The 18,050-nt window shown below is 54.5% G+C and overlaps 3 protein-coding genes across 5 annotated transcripts in view; 1 reads left to right on the top strand and 2 right to left on the bottom strand.

Moving 5' to 3' along the window:
- LOC146420813 (C-type lectin domain family 2 member B-like) overlaps positions 1 to 2,622 on the bottom strand; it is a 29,862-nt gene extending 27,240 nt beyond the window's left edge. The window contains exons 1-4 of one of the 2 annotated variants that reach the window (XR_014848947.1): positions 1,139 to 2,622; positions 709 to 813; positions 288 to 472; positions 100 to 195 (exon numbers count right to left, since the gene is read on the bottom strand). The gene's annotated coding sequence lies outside the window, so the exon portion shown is untranslated. Of the gene's footprint in view, positions 1 to 99; positions 196 to 287; positions 473 to 708; positions 814 to 1,138 lie in introns of those variants that run through there. The other variant, XR_014848949.1, reaches the window with a different exon arrangement.
- Positions 2,623 to 2,966: 344 nt separating this feature from the next.
- LOC146420812 (class I histocompatibility antigen, F10 alpha chain-like) lies at positions 2,967 to 10,105 on the top strand. Of its 2 annotated transcripts, XM_085047996.1 has the most exons (8): positions 2,967 to 3,081; positions 7,033 to 7,296; positions 8,251 to 8,526; positions 8,758 to 9,030; positions 9,123 to 9,221; positions 9,319 to 9,354; positions 9,474 to 9,506; positions 9,806 to 10,105. In XM_085047996.1, the coding sequence occupies exons 1-8, from the start codon at positions 3,015 to 3,017 to the stop codon at positions 9,817 to 9,819; spliced, it is 1,062 nt and encodes a 353-aa protein (XP_084904122.1). In that variant the 5' UTR covers positions 2,967 to 3,014; the 3' UTR covers positions 9,820 to 10,105. The 2 variants fall into 2 exon arrangements, with proteins under 2 accessions (XP_084904122.1, XP_084904123.1); XM_085047997.1 differs by lacking the exon at positions 9,123 to 9,221 and having other exon boundaries at positions 2,968 to 3,081.
- Positions 10,106 to 14,035: 3,930 nt separating this feature from the next.
- LOC146420811 (syncytin-2-like) lies at positions 14,036 to 15,333 on the bottom strand (the record flags this gene model as incomplete). Its single annotated transcript, XM_085047994.1, is given in 2 exon segments — positions 14,036 to 14,700; positions 14,703 to 15,333. Coding segments are annotated over 2 exon segments (1,188 nt in total), but the record flags the coding sequence as incomplete, so codon positions are not given.
- Between the last annotated feature and the right edge of the window lie 2,717 nt (positions 15,334 to 18,050).

Raw genomic sequence — 18,050 nt, 5'->3', positions numbered from 1 at the left:
CCCTGCAGGAAAAAGCAGAGACATTGCTGGAACCTCAGGGAGACACCTTGTGCCCCTGTGCCCCCAGGCCCTGCCTGTGTCCCCCAGGACTCACGAGGAGATGAAGCTGCTGCCATCCACCCACTGCAGCCACTGGCCCTGTCTGTGCAGCCCGAGCCAGGAGTCGTCGTTCTTGCTGAAATGGAACAGGAACTCCTGGCAAGGAGAGAGGAGCAGATAATGGGAGCTGCAGCCCTGGCCCAGGAGCTCCCCAGGCTCCCCTCAGCCACCCCAAACCCCTCACTCACCATTTCCCAGTCCTCGAGCACAGCCAGGGAGGCCCCGAGCTCGGAGCACCGAGCCTTAGCCTGATCCCAGGTGAGACGATCCCTCGAGAGGAAGTAGCAGATCCCGTTGTACCCAACCCAGCCATGGGGACAGGCCAGCAGCAGAGGAGTGTCAGATGTAACCGGAGCGTCAGTTTGTCTTCTCCCTGCAGAGCGAACAGAAGGTCTGAGGATTCTCCCCTCACGGAGCAGCTCGAGCTCCCATTGGCTGATTTTCCGGCTCAAACTCACTGCCCCCAGCGATTGGCTGATTCAGCCGCCACTCCTCGTTCTCCCACGCGCTGATTGGTCAGAGCGGGGCTGAGGGACGATCCCGGCCGTGAGGGAGCAGTGAGCCCGCAGTGCCCCGAGGGGTTGGGCTGAGGCTGCTGCTCCTCCTTACCTGACACAGCAGCCAAGGACACCGCCAGAGCCACAGCCAGGAGCAGGAGCAGAGTCAGCATCAGCAGGGTGAGCACGGGATGGGATCTGATCCACTCAACAGGAGCTGGAAAGAGCCGCAGGCCGTGAGTATAGAGCTGTCCTGAGCAGGCCCAGCCCTCACATCCCCACCCAACGCCAGGGGAGCACAGCAGGGACCCTCAGCCCGTGTGCCACTCACTGAGCTGGCAGCACGAACAGGGACAAGGGACACAGGTGTGGGGACAGCCAGGGCAGGAGAAGTGCCCAGGGCCAGGGCTGTCAGTCCCAGCAGAGCACAAGGCCTCTTGCAGAGCCCTGGACACAGCCACACCCTGCCAGCCCTGTGCTCCTGGGCTCACACTGCCCATTGTCCCCTCCCTAGAAGGCCACAGCGCTGGCCCTGCACTCACCCAGATATCTTCTGAGGCTCTTTCTGTGTGTGACTCCCATTGCTGATCCATCCTGGCACTTCTCTCCAATGCCATCCCTGGGCTGGGATTCACTCTGCCCCAAGAGAGAAGCAGCTTCTCCCTGCCTGTGCCCAGCAGGATCTGGCAGCTGAGGCAGCTCTGTCCCCCTGGTTGCTGATCCATCCTGGGCACCCAGGGCATCCTCGGGAATCTCAACAGCGGCTCTGTACACGATGAGCGGCCCCGGCTGGTGTTGGCTCTGGAAGGCGCTGCCAGCTCAGTCCTGCCCTGTCTCTGCTCCCCGGCAGCTCCTGGGGACACAAACACAGTGTCAGAGAGCTCCAGGCCCAGCTCGGCCTGCAGCCCCAACCCCTCTGGCTGTGCAGCTCCGGGCTGGGACAGGCAGGGACAGTTAGGGACAGGCAGGGACAGTTAGGGACAGCACCCGGGAGCTGCCGAGTGTGGGAACAGGGCAGCTGCGGATCGGGCTCAGCCTGCCGGGGGGACAAGAAAAGAACCAGCAGCCCTGAGGGGCTCAGCATTGTTCCCTGCATGCCCTGCGCTGAGGGTTGCAGCCCAGAGACAGCGAGCGGAGGCAGCACCCGGTCGGTATATGTTTGAGACAAGAGGCAGAGCCTGGCAGGGAATGTGCGACCGAGACGATGGGACGGGGATCCGCGGAATGCCCCAAGCTGCTCTTTCTCCTCCAGAGCGCTTGGCTTGGCAGAAACACTCAAGTTCATCCCATCCCATGCCAGCCCGGGGCACGGACATGTCCCACTGCACCAGGGGCGCCCAGACCAGTGCCACACGGCCGGGAACAGTCCCGGGAATGGGACTGTGATGTGCTGTTCTGTTCTGCGCTCTTCTGTTCTGTGATGTGATGTGATGTTCTGTTCTGTGCTACCCACAGCAAGCGGGACGAGCCAGCGCTGCTCCGGCACCGCCTCCTGCCGAGGCAGCAGCGGCAAGGAGACCGCGGGCAGCCGCTCCCTCAGCGGCCTCAGGCCAGCGGCAACACGGCGCCACAGCCAGGGAGGGAGGGAGGGAGGGAGGGAGACGGGAGAACGAAGCCGCCACAGCCCCCCTGCCGCCCCCTCCATCCCCTCCATCCGCCCGCAGCGAGCCCCGAGCCCCGGCACAAGCCAGCGCGGCTCCCACCTGCGCTGGGACAGCCTCTCCGAGCTCCGCCACCGCCTCCCCGGGCTCCGCCCGCTGCCGCCGCTCCCGGGCCGCACACACGCTCCCACCATGGCGCCGCTGCTGCCCCACTAAAGCCCTGCCTGCCTGCCTGGGGGCGACACCGGCGCCGGCCTTGTCCCCGCTCGCTGGCACCGAGCAGCAATTGCGCTAGGACAATTCCGAGTGACAGCACAGCCAGCCAAGGGCAGCGAGGCGCGGGCTCTGCACACGCACGGAGTCACCTCCCTTTCCCGGAACTCGGGCATTTCTCGGAACCTTCGGCTGAGCAGCAGCTCTGGCGCTGTTCCCAGCCCGGGCAGGAGGCCAGGGAATCGCTGCTACCCTGAGCCGCCGGGAGCTCGGTGTGACCTGGAGCTGAAGGTGCTGTGAGCTGTGGGTGAGGCCGGGATGGAGCAGGGACTCCCCTGCAGCCCCGGCAGGAGCCCAGGCCGGAACAGCGAGGATCCAGTGGGATCCACATGAATTCTCTGATTTCCCCTTTCCCTCCCCGCCCTGCCCTCCTTCGGTCGCAACCTGCGAGTTCCGGATCTGCCCGGCGACCGGTGACGTCACTATCAGGCCGGGCTGCCATTGGCGAGCAGGAAATAGCTGCGCCAATGGCGGGGCAGGAGGCTGTGCTGGGGCGGGGCCAGGGCAGTGGGCGGGGCCAGGCGGGTCGCGGCGGAGCAGCGCGATGGCTCCAGCGCTGGGGCTGGGGGTGCTCTTGGGGCTCCTGGGGGCCCCGGGGGGAGCGACGAGAGGTGAGTGAGACCCTCGGGACCCCCTGAACCGCAGTTCCTGAGCACCGGGACCCCCTGACCTTCCATTTCCGGCCACCGGGAACTCCCTAAACTTGCTTTCCCCGGCACGGGAACCCCCTGAACCCCCATTTTTCGTACGGTAAGCTCCCTCCGTTCCCTTCCCCAGCACCGCGACCCCCCTGAACCCCCTCATCTCGCACCGGGACCCCCCTGACCCTCCATTCCTGGGCATGGAGAATCCCTGCACCCCATTATCCGGGACTGGGATCCCCTCCTGGAGCCCTTCACGTGTTATGGGATCCCCTATGCCCCTTATCCGGCCCTGGGACCCCCTGCACCCCATTCCCGGCCATCCCGCCTTTCCCAGACCCCAGCCCCGCCCTTTTCCATGACCTTTGGACCCCCCAGATCCCCCAAATTTCCGTGTCCCCCCAGTTCTCCATTCCCGGCACTTTCTGAAAGGGGATCCCAGGATGCCCTGGAGGGTCCCAGGGGGTCCCAAGTGGCTGTCACAGGGTCCCAGGGGTGTCTCAGCGGCGATCCAGTGGGATCCAGATGAATTCCCTGGAATTCCCCTTCCCCTCCCCCCGCGCTCTCTCAGTCACTTTCGCGTCTCCCAAGCGGCGACACCGAGATGTGCCCGGCGAGTGCCCCGGCACCGAGACCCCCTGAGCCTCCATTTCCGGCCACCGGGAACCCCCTAAACCTCCATTCCCGGGCACGGGAACCCCTGAACCCCGATGTTTTGCCCTGTGACCTTCCTCCATCCCTTCCCCAGCACCGGGACCCCCCTGAACCCCCTTATCCTGCACTGGGACCCCCCTGACCCGCCATTCCTGGGCATAGGGACCCCCCTGGACTGCCATTTCCCAGCATTGGAATCCACTGAACCCCAATTCCTGAGGTCCGGGATTCCTTGAATGTTCATTTCTGGCCACCGGCACCCCCTGCACCCCCTTATCCAGCACCAAACCCCCCTGCACCCCCTTCCCGGGCATCCCGCATTTCCCAGACCCCAGCCCCGCCCTTTTCCTCGGCTTTTGGACCCCCCAGGCCTCCCGAATTTCCGTGTCCCCCCAGTTCTCCACTCCGGGCCTTTCCCGAAAGGGGCTCCAGGGGGTCCCAGGTGGCTCCCGGGGGTCTCAGAGGAGCCTCACGGGGGTCGCAGTGGGGATCCAGTGGGATCCAGGTGAATTCCCCTGGAATTCCCCTTTTCCCCTGTCCCCTCCCCCCGCACTCCCTCGGTCACTTTCTCTTTCCTGTCTCCCAAACTGCACCCCAGGATCCTCTCACCTTTCCCAGCCCCATCCCTCCTCTCCCAGTGTCTTCCTTGAACTCTGGACTCTTCCCAGCTCTCCCAGTTCCCCTTCCTGACCCTTGGCTGCCTCCAGAGCTCACCAGGCTCTGCATCCCCCCAGTTCTGCACCCCCTGTGCTTCCTGCAGGGGTCTCGGGGGTCCGGGAGGGTCCCTGGGGGATCCTAGGGGAGATCCAGGGGAATTCCCAGGAAGTTTCTCCCCTCCCCTCCCCGCCCTCCCTCGGTCCTTTCGCGTCTCCCAGCCTTTGCCACCGGGATCTGCCCGGCTGACTGTCCCGGCACAGGGACCCCCTAAAATTCCATTTCCGAGCACCTGGACGCCCCTGAACCTCCATTGTGGGCATCGGAATCTGCTGAACCCCAATTCCTGGGCACAGGGACCCCCTGAACTTCCCTTTCCGGTCACTAGAACATCCCCCACCCCAATTTGTGGGCACGGGCACCCCCTGAACCCCAATTCCTGGGCATCAGCACCCCCTGAAACTCCAATTTTGGGCACTGGGACCCCTTTGAACCCCGAATCCAGGGAGGTGAAGTCCCCTGAACCCCAATTCCTGGGCACTGAGACTCCCCTGAATCTCCATTTCTGGAGAACTGGGGTCCCCTCACCCAACTCCGGGACCCCCTGAACCCCCTTATCCTGCACCAATATCCCCCGCACCCCCTTTCCCGGCCATCCCGCCTCTCCCAGACCCCAACCCCCCCTTTTCCCTGACCCCATGACCCCCTGGACCCCCATTCCTGCCTTTCCCAGCCCTTAGCCCCCACTTCCCTCAACACCAGGGACCCCTGGACCCCAATTGCTGGGCACAGGGACCCCCTGCACCCCCATCCCTCCTCTCCCAGTGCCCTCACCCCCCTTTCCTTGACCCTGGGACCCCCTGAACCCCATTCCTGGACATGGAGAATCCCTGCACCCCCTTATCCGGGACTGGGATCCCCTCCTGGAGCCCTTCACGTGTTATGGGATGCCCTGTGCCCCTTATCCGGCCCTGGGACCCCCTGCACCCCATTCCCGGCCATCCCGCCTTTTCCAGACCCCAGCCCCACCCATTTCCTTGACCTTTGGACCCCCCAGATCCCCCAAATTTCCGTGTCCCCCCAGTCCTCCATTCTCGGCACTTTCTGAAAGGGGATCCCAGGGTGTCCAGGAGGGTCCCAGGGGGTCCCAAGTGGCTGTCACAGGGTTCCAGGGGTGTCGCAGAAGGGATCCAGTGAGATCCAGATGAATTCCCTGGAATTCCCCTTCCCCTCCCCCCGCGCTCTCTCGGTCACTTTCGCGTCTCCCAAGCGGCGACACCGAGATGTGCCCAGAGACTGCCCCGGCACCGGGACCCCCTGAGCCTCCATTCCCGGGCACCGGGAACCCCCTAAACCTCCATTCCCGGGCACGGGAACCCCTGAACCCCGATGTTTTGCCCTGTGACCCTCCTCCATCCCTTCCCCAGCACCGGGACCCCCCGAATCCCCTTATCCTGCACTGGGATCCCCCTGACCCGCCATTCCTGGGCACAGGGACCCCCCTGGACTGCCATTTCCTGGCATTGGAATCCACTGAACCCCAATTCCTGAGGTCCGGGATCCCTTGAATGTTCATTTCTGGTCGCCGGCACCCCCTGCACCCCCTTATCCAGCACCAAACCCCCCTGCACCCCCTTATCCAGCACCAAACCCCCCCTGCACCCCCTTCCCGGGCATCCCGCATTTCCCAGACCCCAGCCCCGCCCTTTGCCTCGGCTTTTCGCCCCCCCAGGCCTCCCGAATTTCCGTGTCCCCCCAGTTCTCCTCTCCGGGCCTTTCCCGAAAGGGGCTCCAGGGGGTCCCAGGTGGCTCCCGGGGGTCTCAGAGGAGCCTCACGGGGGTCGCAGTGGGGATCCAGTGGGATCCAGGTGAATTCCCCTGGAATTCCCCTTTTCCCCTGTCCCCTCCCCCCGCACTCCCTCGGTCACTTTCTCTTTCCTGTCTCCCAAACTGCACCCCAGGATCCTCTCACCTTTCCCAGCCCCATCCCTCCTCTCCTAGTCCCTTCCTTAAACTCTGGACTCTTCCCAGCTCTCCCAGTTCCCCTTCCTGACCCTTGGCCGCCGCCAGACCTCGCCAGGCTCTGCGTCCCCCCAGTTCTGCACCCCCTGTGCTTCCTGCAGGGGTCTGGGGTGTCCCTGGGGGGTCAGATGGGGTTCCAGGGGGATCCAGGGGAATTCCCAGGAAGTTTCCCCCTGAACTTCCATTCCGAGGCTCTGGATTCCCCTGCACTCCCTTATCCTGCACCAATCCCCCCCTGCACCCCATTTCCCAACCATCCTGCTTTCCCCAGTCCCTGTTTTCCCTTGACCCTGAGAGCCCCTGGACCCCCTAAAATTCCTGCTTTTCCCAGCCCCCAGCCCCCCTTTCCTGTGCACCAAGAACCTCCAGGACCCCTATTCCCAGCTCTCCCCATCTTGTGACCCCTTTTTCCTCGGCTCTAGGGACCCCTGGACCCCCTTTCCTTGGCACAGGGACTCTCTCGACTCCCCCATCCCTCCCTGCACCCCAAGCTCTTGGTCATGAGATCCCCAAACCCCTTCCCAGCTCTCCCATTCCCCTTTCATTGAGCCATGACCCCCCCAGAGCCCCCAAATCTCTGTGTCCCCCCAGTTCTGCACTCCCTGCGTTACCTGAACATGGCAGTGTCAGAGCCCAGCCCGGGGGTCCCCAAGTTCGTGATGATGGGGTACGTGGATGGAATTCCCTTTGTGCACTACGACAGTGAGCGACGCCAGGCGGAGCCGCTGACACAGTGGATGAAGGATGAATCCGAGCCGGGATATTGGGATGGGCAGACCCAGATTGCTGAGAGGAACCAGCATGTGTTTGCCATTGGCCTGGAGATACTGCGGGAGAGATACAACCAGACCAGGGGTGAGTGGGGGAGCTGGAGCTGGGATGGGATCTGTGGGATCTATGGGGCTGGGATGGGATCTGTGGGGCTGGGATGGGATCTGTGGGGCTGGGATGGGATCTGTGGGGCTGGGATGGGAACTGTGGGGCTGGGATGGGAATCTGGGGCTGGGATGGGATCTGTGGGCTGGGATGGGATCTGTGGGGCTGGGATGGCATCTGTGGGGTTGGGATGGGATCTGTGGGGATGGTATGGAATGGGATGGGATCCGTGGGGCTGAGATGGGATCTGTGGGGCTGGCATGGTAATCTGTGGGGTTGGAATAGGATTTGTGGGGCTGGGATAGGATCTGTGGTGCTGGGATAGAATGGGATCTGTGGGGCTGAGATGGAATAGGAACTGTGGGGCTGGGATGGGAACTGTGGGGCTGGGATGGGAACTGTGGGGCTGGGATGGGAACTGTGGGGCTGAGATGGGATGGGATGGGATCTGTGGGGCAGGATGGAGTCTGTGGGGTTGGGATGGAATGGGAACTGTGGGGCTGGGATGGGATCTGTGGGGCTGGGATGGGATCTGTGGGGCTGGAATGGGATCTGTGGGGCTGGGATGGGATCTGTGGGGTTGGCATGGAATAGGATGGGATCTGTGGGGCTGGGATGGGATCTGTGGGGCTGGGATGAGATCTGTGGGGCTGGGGTGGGATCTGTGGGGCTGGAGTGGGATCTGTGGGGCTGAGATGGGATCTGTGGGGTGGGATGGAATCTGTGGGGTGGGCTGGGGTGGGATCTATGGGGCTGGGATCAGATCTACGGAGCTGGGATGGGATCTGTGGGGCTGAGATGGGATCTGTGGGGCTGGGATGGGAACTGTGGGGCTCTGATGTGCCTCCATGGGGCTCCAAGGGGCTGGGATGAGGCTCTGTGGGGCTGGGACACAACTCCATGGGTCTCTGTGGGTACAATCCTCCCCCCCAGGTCTCCACACATGGCTGTGGGTTTATGGCTGTGATCTCATGTCTGACGGGAGTGTCCGTGGATCTGATCGGTTTGGCTATGATGGGCGGGATTTCATCTCCTTTGAGTTGGGATCCAAGGGATTCGTGGCAGCTGACAATGCTGCTGAGATCACCAGGAGGCGCTGGGAAGGTGAACTGAACGAGGTTGAGAGGAAGACAAATTACCTGGGGCACGTCTGTGTGGAATGGCTTCGGAAATACGTCGGATACGGGCAGAAGGAGCTGGAGCGCAAAGGTGGGGCAGAATTCCTGGGGGGATTTGGGATTTGGGAATGGAGGAGTTGGGAGCACAGTAATTCCTGTAGGAATTCCATGGGCAGATCTCACCCCCATCCCATTCCAGTGGGAATTCCATGGGCAGATCTCACCCCCATCCCATTCCAGTGGGAATTCCATGGGCACATCTCACCCGCATCCCATTCCCACTGGAATTCCATGGATCCATCTCACCGTTATCCCATTGCAGAACGCCCCGATGTCCATGTGTCAGGAAAAGAGGAATACGGGAAGCTGATCTTGTCCTGCCATGCATATGGATTCTATCCCAGAGACATCACAGTCAACTGGATGAAGGGAGACGAAATCTGGGATCAGGAGACGGAGTGGGGTGGGATCGTTCCCAACAGTGACGGCACCTTCCACACCTGGGCCAGGATCGAGGCGCGGCCGGAGGAGCGGGAGCAGTACCGGTGCCGGGTGGAGCATCCCGGAACGCTGGAGCCTGGGATCTTCAGCTGGGGTGAGGCTGGGAATTGGGAATGTGGGAATAGGGAATTGGGAATTCCCAAATGGGGATTCCCCTCCTCCTCCTCACTGTTCTGCATTTCCCAGAGCCAAAATCGGGGAATCTCACCCTGGTGATTGCTCTGTGCATCATCGCTGCTGTCCTTGTCGTTGGCATTGGATTCGGCGTCTGGAAGTTCCAATCCGGTAACCCACGGGATGGGGGTCGGGAAGGGCACGGATCCACCCGGCAGTGTTCCGGAAATCCCACACCATGGGTGCTGATCCCACTGTTTTTCCACAGGGAGGAAGCAGAACTCTGGGTACAGCCCACCAGCCGGTGAGTACCAGTGGTGGATCCAGCTCTGGGTCCCCTCTGTGCAGATCCCAGGGTGGATCCTCGGGTTAATCCCAGAGTGTGATCTGTGCTGGAATCTCATGGATCTTCTCTTTCTGCAGGAAAAGAAATGGGAACCAAGGGCTCTACTGCAGGTATGGAGCAGGATCAGAGTGGGATTCCTGAGGGGGATTGGGGCAGGATGGGTGGAGTGGGATCAGGGGGGGAGTCTGGAGCAGGATTTGATGGGATGGATGGAGCAGGATTGGTGTGGGATGGATGGATTGGGATTGGTGTGGGATGGATGGAGCAGGATCAGGATCAGGTGGGATGGATGGAGTTGGATCAGGTGTGATTCCAGAGCAATTCCTGCTCTCCATGGGCTCCACAGCCAGGTCTATCCTGTGGGATGGGGACAGGGACAGGGTGACACTGTGACCCTCTCTCATCCCAGTACAAATCACCTGAGCCATCCCTGGAGCCGGAACCAGCCCCTTCTTTCTTCAGATTCAGCAAATTCAGCAAAGCTCATCCCGCTGCTCCCACCCATCCTGCAGCTCTTCCCGATGGATCAACTTCCCATTTTCTGTGTTTGAAAGCTGAGAGCCGCAATTATTCCAAATGCTTTAATTTGGTATGAAATTATCCTGCTTTGGGCAATCAGTCCTGCTTTGGGCAATAAATCCTGTTTAGGGCAATCAATCCTGCTTGGGGCAATAAATTCTGTTTGGGGCAATAAATTGTGGTTCCCTCCTCTGGTGTTCAGCAGTTCCTCTGTGGGTGCCAGGAATGGGAATGGGGACACTGGGGACCGGGATGGGGACACCAGGAGGAGAATGGGGACACATGAATGGGAATGGGGACACCAGAATCAAGATGGGGACATTGGGAGTAGGCTGGGGACACCAGGAATGAGAATGGAGATACCAGGAGCAGGCTGGGGACATCAGAAACAGGATCGGGATATTTGGAGCAGTCTGGGGATACTGGGAGCAGAATGGAGACACCAGGATTAAGCTGGGGACGCCAGGAGCAGGCTGGGAACACCAGGAACAGGTGGACACTTGCCACCCACGCCCAGCTCCATCCCCAGGATTCATTTCCTGCTCTGTGTCCCATGTCTGAGGTGTCCCCAGGAGGGGTTTGGCCACACTGGGCTCCTGGAGGGCAGTGGGATGGGGGGAGGGGCCAGGCCAGGCCTCATTGTCCCCAGTGGTCCTTGAGTGTCCCAAAGTCCATGTTTGGGATCTCAGAGAGGTTCCCTGACCATGACCATGACCATAACCATGACACGAGCACGAGATGGGCATGAGGTGAGAGTGACCATGAGATGACCAAAACACAACTGTGAGATGACCATGGGATGACCATGATTGTGACCATGACACAGCCACAACCCTGACCGTGAGATGATTGGGACCAAGAGATGACCATGGGTTGGCCATGGCACAACCATGGCCTTGAGGTGACCATGACATGATCGTGACCATGAGATGGCCATTGCAATGAGATGACCATGAGCATGAGATGATGCTGATCAGGAAATGATCATGGCCATGACCATGAGATGTCCATGACGATGGCTGAGCTATGATGGTGAGATGAACAAGATATGATTGTGGCCATGAGTTGACCATGAGATGCCCATGGCCATGAGAGGACTGTGACCATCAGGTGACCATGACACAGCCATGAGGTGATCAGAATCATGAGATGACCATGATCATGAGAATGACCTGATTGTGATAACAAGATGACCATGAACATGAGAGGATGGTGTTGGAGGTTGGGGGCATTGGAATTTTTTCTCCATCCCTGTTACTAAGCAACAGATAGCTGGGTGATTAGAGACATCAACTCTTTTGTAAGAGACAAAAGGGTGTGCTGGGTGGGGCAGGGGAAGGAGGCAGCCGGCTGCTGGAACTGGCACTTGTTCATGGGACACCGGGAGGAAAGGGACTGCTCTTTGCTTCTGGCTGCAGCCGCAGGAAATGCAACTGTGCTCTGCCTTCTCCCCCTGGCTGGGTGAGCTTTGATTCAACCTCTTTCCCACTGGGAAATGCATGTTGTTTCCCGGCTGCGTTTCTCGCAGCAGCTGCCGGGGAGTCTGGCTGTCCCTGCCGCCTGCCCCACTCTGCTGCACGAGACCGCGGTGTCTGCCATGACTGCACAGTCCCGGTCACCTCACTGGCTAGCCCGGGAGAGAGCCAGCCCCTGCCCCTGCCGCCCCGCTTTGCTGCTCCGAGCTGCCTGCCTGCTCCTCAGCCCTCCGCCATGACCAGCTGTGTGAGGCCAACCTGACCCTGCGCCACAGCGCCACCTGCAGCCGCTCGGCAGTCATCGCACCTGCCCTGCCCGGCCGGGAGCTCAACAGCGCCCCTGCTGCTTGCAACCATAATTACACCACACGGGAGAAGGCTCAGCAGCTCACAAGTCATCTGCCATTGGTTTCTGGTTTTGTTTGTGGTTGCTATTATTGTTATTGCTTGTTTATAGATACTAGTAAAGAACTGTTATTCCTTTTCCCATACCTTTGCCTGAAAGCCCTTGATTTCAAAATTAAAATAATTCTGAGAGAGGGGAAATCACATTCTCTGTCCTAAGAGAGAGTTCAGCCTCTCTTAGCAGACACCTGTCTTTCAAACCAAGACAGATGGTCATCAGGAAATGACCATGACTGTGAGTTGACCATGAGATGACCGTGAACATGACCATTTCATGACCATGATACAGTCATGAGGTGATCAAGATCGTGAGGTGACCATGAGATGACCACGATATGACCATGGCTGTGAGAGAATCATAACCATGAGGTGACTGTGAGATGACCATGAGATGACCACAACCATGACCATGGCCATTGTTGCGGTGGCCCTTAGGCAGATAAGCTTGGGCGACCAGCCGCATGGGTCAGTGACAGTGGATGAGAAATCCTGGGTGTGAGACCAAAGCCATCACTGATATGGTTAGGGCGACAGGCTTGTCACCACCCAGAGGACCCTGCGGCTGGAAGCATTAACATGCACCAAGCAGCAAGTCTATTGGCCCCATGCACTTCCCCACCTTTGTCCCATTTATGGTTTCTGTTCTAGAATGTTCCCCCCAGCATGGCACCCCATTGGTTTACAAGTTTTGTACCCTCCTTCGCTGTACAGTTATTGGTCTGTACCCCTGTCCTTCTCCCCTAGGACCTTCCCTGGTTGGCCCTTCGGGGCTGGCCACTCCCCTTTTCCCTTCCCTTTTAACCCTGTGCAGCCCTCTGTTCTGGGCTCTTGAGTCCCGGATTCCTGCCCCTCTGCTGCCCTCTGTGCTCCTTCCTTCTCCGCCGCCCTCCATCCTTCACCTGCCGATCCTTCAATAAACCCTTGGAATCCCAAGCTCAAGTGCCTACATCTTCTTTCGCCTCTACTGCTTTCCCGTCGCGCTACCGTCCCCCGGGCGCCACAGCTCACCAGCGTGCTTTGCTGCCGCGGCGTGCCCAGCGTGTCTCCAGCGCGGCCATCCGCCCTTCCGTGCCACTTCTCGGTGTTTGGTCGCTTTTCTGAGCGTGAAGCTGCAGGCCATGACCATTACAAGGAGATGACCATGAGCATGAGATGATGGTGATCAGGAAATGACCATAACTGTGCAATGGCCAGGAGATGACCGTGACCATGAGATGACCGTAACCATGAGATGACCATGACTGTGATCATGACATAACCACAGCCATGACATGGCCAGGATATGACTGAGGCCATGAGTTAACTAGAAAACAACAGTGAGATGACCATGGCCATGCAATGACCATGACCATGACTATGACACAACCATGACCATGAGATGACCATGAACATGAACTGACCATTACAATGAGTTAACCATGACTGTGAGATGACCATGAGCATGTGATGATTGTGACCAAGAGATGACCAAGAGATGATCACAACACACCACGGCCATGTGTGGTCATGATCATGAGGTGACCAAGAGATGACCATTCCAGTGAAATGACCATGAGTATGAGATGATGGTGATCAGGAAATGACCATGACTGTGTGATGGCCAGGAGATGACTGTGACCATGAGATGACCATGACCATGAGGATGACAAAACCACAGCCATGACATGACCAGGATATGACATGTGGCTCATATATGGCCATGAGTTAACTATAAGATAATGATGAGATGACCATGACCATGCAATGGCCATGAAATCACCAAGAACATGAACTGACCATTACAATGAGTTAACCATGACTGTGAGATGACCATGAGCATGTGATGATTGTGACCAAGAGATGACCATGAGATGATCACAACACACCATGGCCATGTGTGTGGATAGTTGCCCGAATATAACACGTGCACTCATAGAGGTATTGGTGCTATTTCGTTTATTTCTTCTAAGACAAGCATTAATATAGACAAAAGGTACTGTTCACGCGACAGGCTGGTACATATGATTGGTTATTTGCTACTGTTCACGTGTCTATTCTAGCTTGCTGATTGGCTGTAAGTTTCTAGGCACGATTTGCTTGCTTCAGCTAAAGTACTGACTGTGTGATTTTTCCCTGTCTTGCTTTATTTCCCCTATGTTAGTTACAATCCTGGCTCTCATTCTTCTTTATCTCTTGGGAAGAACAGTCTTGGCTCTTGTCCCTCTCTGTCTCCTGGGAAGGACATTTTAGAGTTGGGAACAAAGGCTGGTTTGTGCATGTACATTTCGCCTTGCACGTACATTTCGCTTATGTGGCCTTGCTGTGCAAGCCATTCTCCAACAATTCCCCTTTTTTTCTTTTTGCACAAGTCAGGCTTGACTGACCCTCCTTACTAGCATGCGCTGTAAGCACTGCACTATGCATGGCAAAATTGTTAAAAATAGCAAAACTACAATTAAAATGTGCACAGCTGATTGGATTAGGTCTTTGAACCATCCAGTAATTCCCCAGCTTTTCAGCCACCCGGCAAGCCCCAGGCCATCAGCTATCTGTAGCTGCCCTGGCAGGTGCTGCAGTTCGGCAAGTTGCTGGTGAATGGACTTTGAGTGATCAGAAAGGTTCATGCAGCACATTCTGTCAAACTCTTCACAGCCATGGCCTTGGGCTAGTAAGAGAAAATCTATCACAGCTCTATTTTGTAGCGTGGCGTGTCTAACTGAATCAATGTCAAGCAACAACTCTGAAATGGCTTGAGAAGGAGCGTTAGTTTGTTTAGCTAGCCAGCATCCTAATTTGCTTAGCTGAGCCAAGGCGCCAGCAGAAGCTACTCGTGGTGCAAAAAAGGAAGCAGCTATAATGGCTCCAGGGAACCAGAATTTGACATTTGATTTACAGTCAGGGGAGAAAGCATGAGCCATTCGTTTGTTCGATGATGTTATGTCATGTTCAGTATCATCCAAGTGTTGGGGGTTAATAATGTCAATCTTCCTAGGGAACAAGGTCCACCTCGTAATCGGGAGGGAATGCTGGGCCATGCGTGGTCTCCACAAATTAAAAACTTTCCTGCTGGTAACGACATAGGGTTATTTGTGGGCACAGATAGATTGGTAGAGGCATATTGGCACCATGTGCTGGCATTTCTGTATACTGACAGGCTAGAGTTTACACTTGTTGCTGTACCGTTGACTTTGGCTTGCTTGCTTGTCCAATTAAAGGTCACGCAAGCATCCATTCGTACAGCTCCTAATAGCTCCAGCTCTTGAGACTCGTTTGGGGCTATGGGAAGGGAAGGAACCCAGGCGTCCCAATTGTCTACTGTGCTGTTAAGATTTGTCTGATTGCAGGTATTGACGCTGGAAGGGCATGGCCAATTGTCTACAGGGATGCCAACTAAGCAGGTAGAAAAGGGATTGCCCGGTGATGAGAGAGAGAGACAAATTTCGTCTTGTCCCGTTAGGTTGGCTAGAGTGACCCATAGATTCGTTTTGGGCAGTGCTGGGGCCCATGCTGCAACAACAGAGGTTAGGCAAGCTATGCTCAGTGAATTCACATAATTACGTTAACAACACATCTAGAATCATCAATACAGTAACAATAACTGTTCTAAAAAGCGAAATTACGTTTTTCCACACATAAAATTTTAGTGCAAATACTGCATTGTCTAATTGCTTGAGGGGTCATACTCCCCCTTTTTGTTTTTGGCAAGATGTGTTTCCTTCTATAAGATGAAAAATGACACAAAGGTGTAACAATACATGGAATGAAACAATAAGCTTACTTAAGAAAATACATCCTCAATTGTTTAACTACTCTGCTATCTCCCAGGGACTGCAATTGCTGGGGAACCTCATTCCACAGGCAGGGCTTGGAGAACCTTTCCTGGGCAAGGATTCCAAGTTTACCTGGAAGAGGGTTCAGCTTTCACAAGTCCAAATCAGCGAGTCAAGGTGACTCGATCACATTTTTGGTGCAGAAACACCTGGGTTTGGTGGCATATTTCCCAACCAGCTAGGACTATGGCTTAGCCAGAGCCTAGGCCTTAACTGGGAGGGTTTCCCTAGAACATTCTACCAACAGGCTTCTATTAATAACAATTAAGAAAACTTTTTTAAAATTACACAGTTCTTGCAGATAACAACAGAAGGTAACGTGAAATATTCTAAAGCAGCTGGCATTATTATTTAACTAAATAATCAATGGTACCATAAAAAAATTATAAATAACTGAAATTGTGCACGTGCAGCATAGTTTGAAATTTTCACTCATTCTTTTGTGCTACCTATGGGAGATAAAACTGCAAAGATTGTTATGAATAGTAGGATAAGCTAACAAATGCAGAACAATTGGATCCACAGAATTTTTAATGACAGCAAGGATCTTACAGACTGTGTGTTCACATGGTTAAATTTTCATCAGGAAGGTTTCTGTCTTAAGTCTTCATTTTATCTTCACAGTAGAAAACCTGTGTTCTTTAAATGAGCATAACGTAACAAAAATGAACTTGTCAAAACTTAAAGTTAACATCACTGAAAGTGAACAGAATTCAATCTTAATAGAACTTAACAGAACAAAAAATTAACAGAACTTAAAAATTAATAAAGAGTAAATTGAGCAACACTTAAGAGACTTAACTATAATTGAACTCAAACTTAATGGAATTTAAAATTAACATTGCTTAAACGTAACTTGACTTAAACTTAACGTAATGTACGTTTAATAAAACTTAAACTTATTTAACTTAACAGAACTTAGCTTCAATGGCACTTGAGAGGTAGTTTAAAATATTCACTATAACACAGCACAAAACGTCTCTAGGCAGAATGGAGTTTTCTGTGCTCTAGCTTATTTTTTGCTATTTATAGTAGATGTTTGTTTTTAAGTAATTGTGAGTTTACAGACATAAACACAGGACACAGGGGAGAAGATAGTAAAACTTCTTTTTGTTGGTTTCAGGTGCAGGTATTTATGTCTCAGAACTTCTTGGAGCTTTGCCTTCAATACAGAATAAAACTTCTGTTCTTCTGGAGGTCTTGGTTAGAATGTCATCTAGAGACTTAACTTACAAATTTAAAATGCTTAAGAAGTTAAAACAGCACTCAGTATGTTTGCTGCAGTACTGTCACACTCACATACACACAGACATTGGTTTTAGTTATACTTGTGAATAATAAAAAAAAATTTTCCTTAAATTTAGTGAGGTAGTTACTTTGGATGCCTCTGCATCTTTTGAGCTTTAAATTTATGAAAGCTAGGTTCAAACTTGAGAGTATTATTTTAAAAGTTTCAGATACAGCAGAGTTTAACTCATTTTGACTCTATCATTACAAGAAAACTACTGAAGATTTATCATACAGCAATTAAACATAAATGAACAATATACAAAGAAGTAACTGAGCTATAGATAAGACAGCAGCAACAGAGAACTTCAGAGGGTTACATTTCTGCAGGATTAACTGGAAGGGTCAGAAAAGTGTGGTAAACACATGGTAATTCATTCGATGTTTTGACATCAGGCTGTAAAGTTAATTGCTACAGCCTTATATTTTATTCTGTTAATATTCACTTTACTGAATGTATCAGGGCTACTTGAATCTCTGCTGAGTAAGGATACAACACAGAGCTTGCCTGTAAACCAAGATAAAGGCTGCCTGCAATTATATTTGTATTATTTGCTTCATACTGAGTAGTTTCAGGCATGCCAAGGTCAGAGCTGTAGCTTCAGATATCTTCTAAACACTTAGCTTGTCATATGCTAAAGCAGCTTTGTGAGCTATTTCGCAGGCAGAAGAAAAGATTTTTAAATTTTGGAAAGGTTTTAAAAAGAGAGAAATGGAGGTTTGTCCACAATAAGGCTACAAATAAGGCATTTTGTTGTGATTTATATACTAATTTTGTAGAGTTGAGATAAAATGCATTGGGAAAAATTAAACTGACTTGAACAGTTTATATCTGGCTAAGACTCTATGAACATCAGAGGTATACTTAAAATAAACACTTTTAGAACTGCTTCAGCAAGGAATTTAGCTCTTGTTCAAGGTTTTATCAATTAAGGTATTATCACTCATTAGGACAATTATTTTGCTACAAGGCTTTCTCATTCTGAAAAGCTGAAAACAAGTTTAAAAGACAACTCAGTTATACTAATTAAAAAAAAGCACTTTGAAAATACATTCACAAATCAACTTGTGAAGTCTTGACAGGGTTTTCCGGGGAACAGCTAGTGCTCGCCTGCTCCCCCGTCACCGGATGGTGGGGGGAGGCTGCGCGGGGGAAAGC

Source organism: Lichenostomus cassidix, unplaced genomic scaffold (assembly GCF_008360975.1).
Source record: "Lichenostomus cassidix isolate B80296 unplaced genomic scaffold, HeHo_3.0 HiC_scaffold_854, whole genome shotgun sequence".
Taxonomy (NCBI): Eukaryota; Metazoa; Chordata; class Aves; order Passeriformes; family Meliphagidae; genus Lichenostomus; species Lichenostomus cassidix.
The sequence above is the reverse complement of the archived record's forward strand: the minus strand, read 5'-3'. Positions and strand labels throughout refer to the sequence as shown.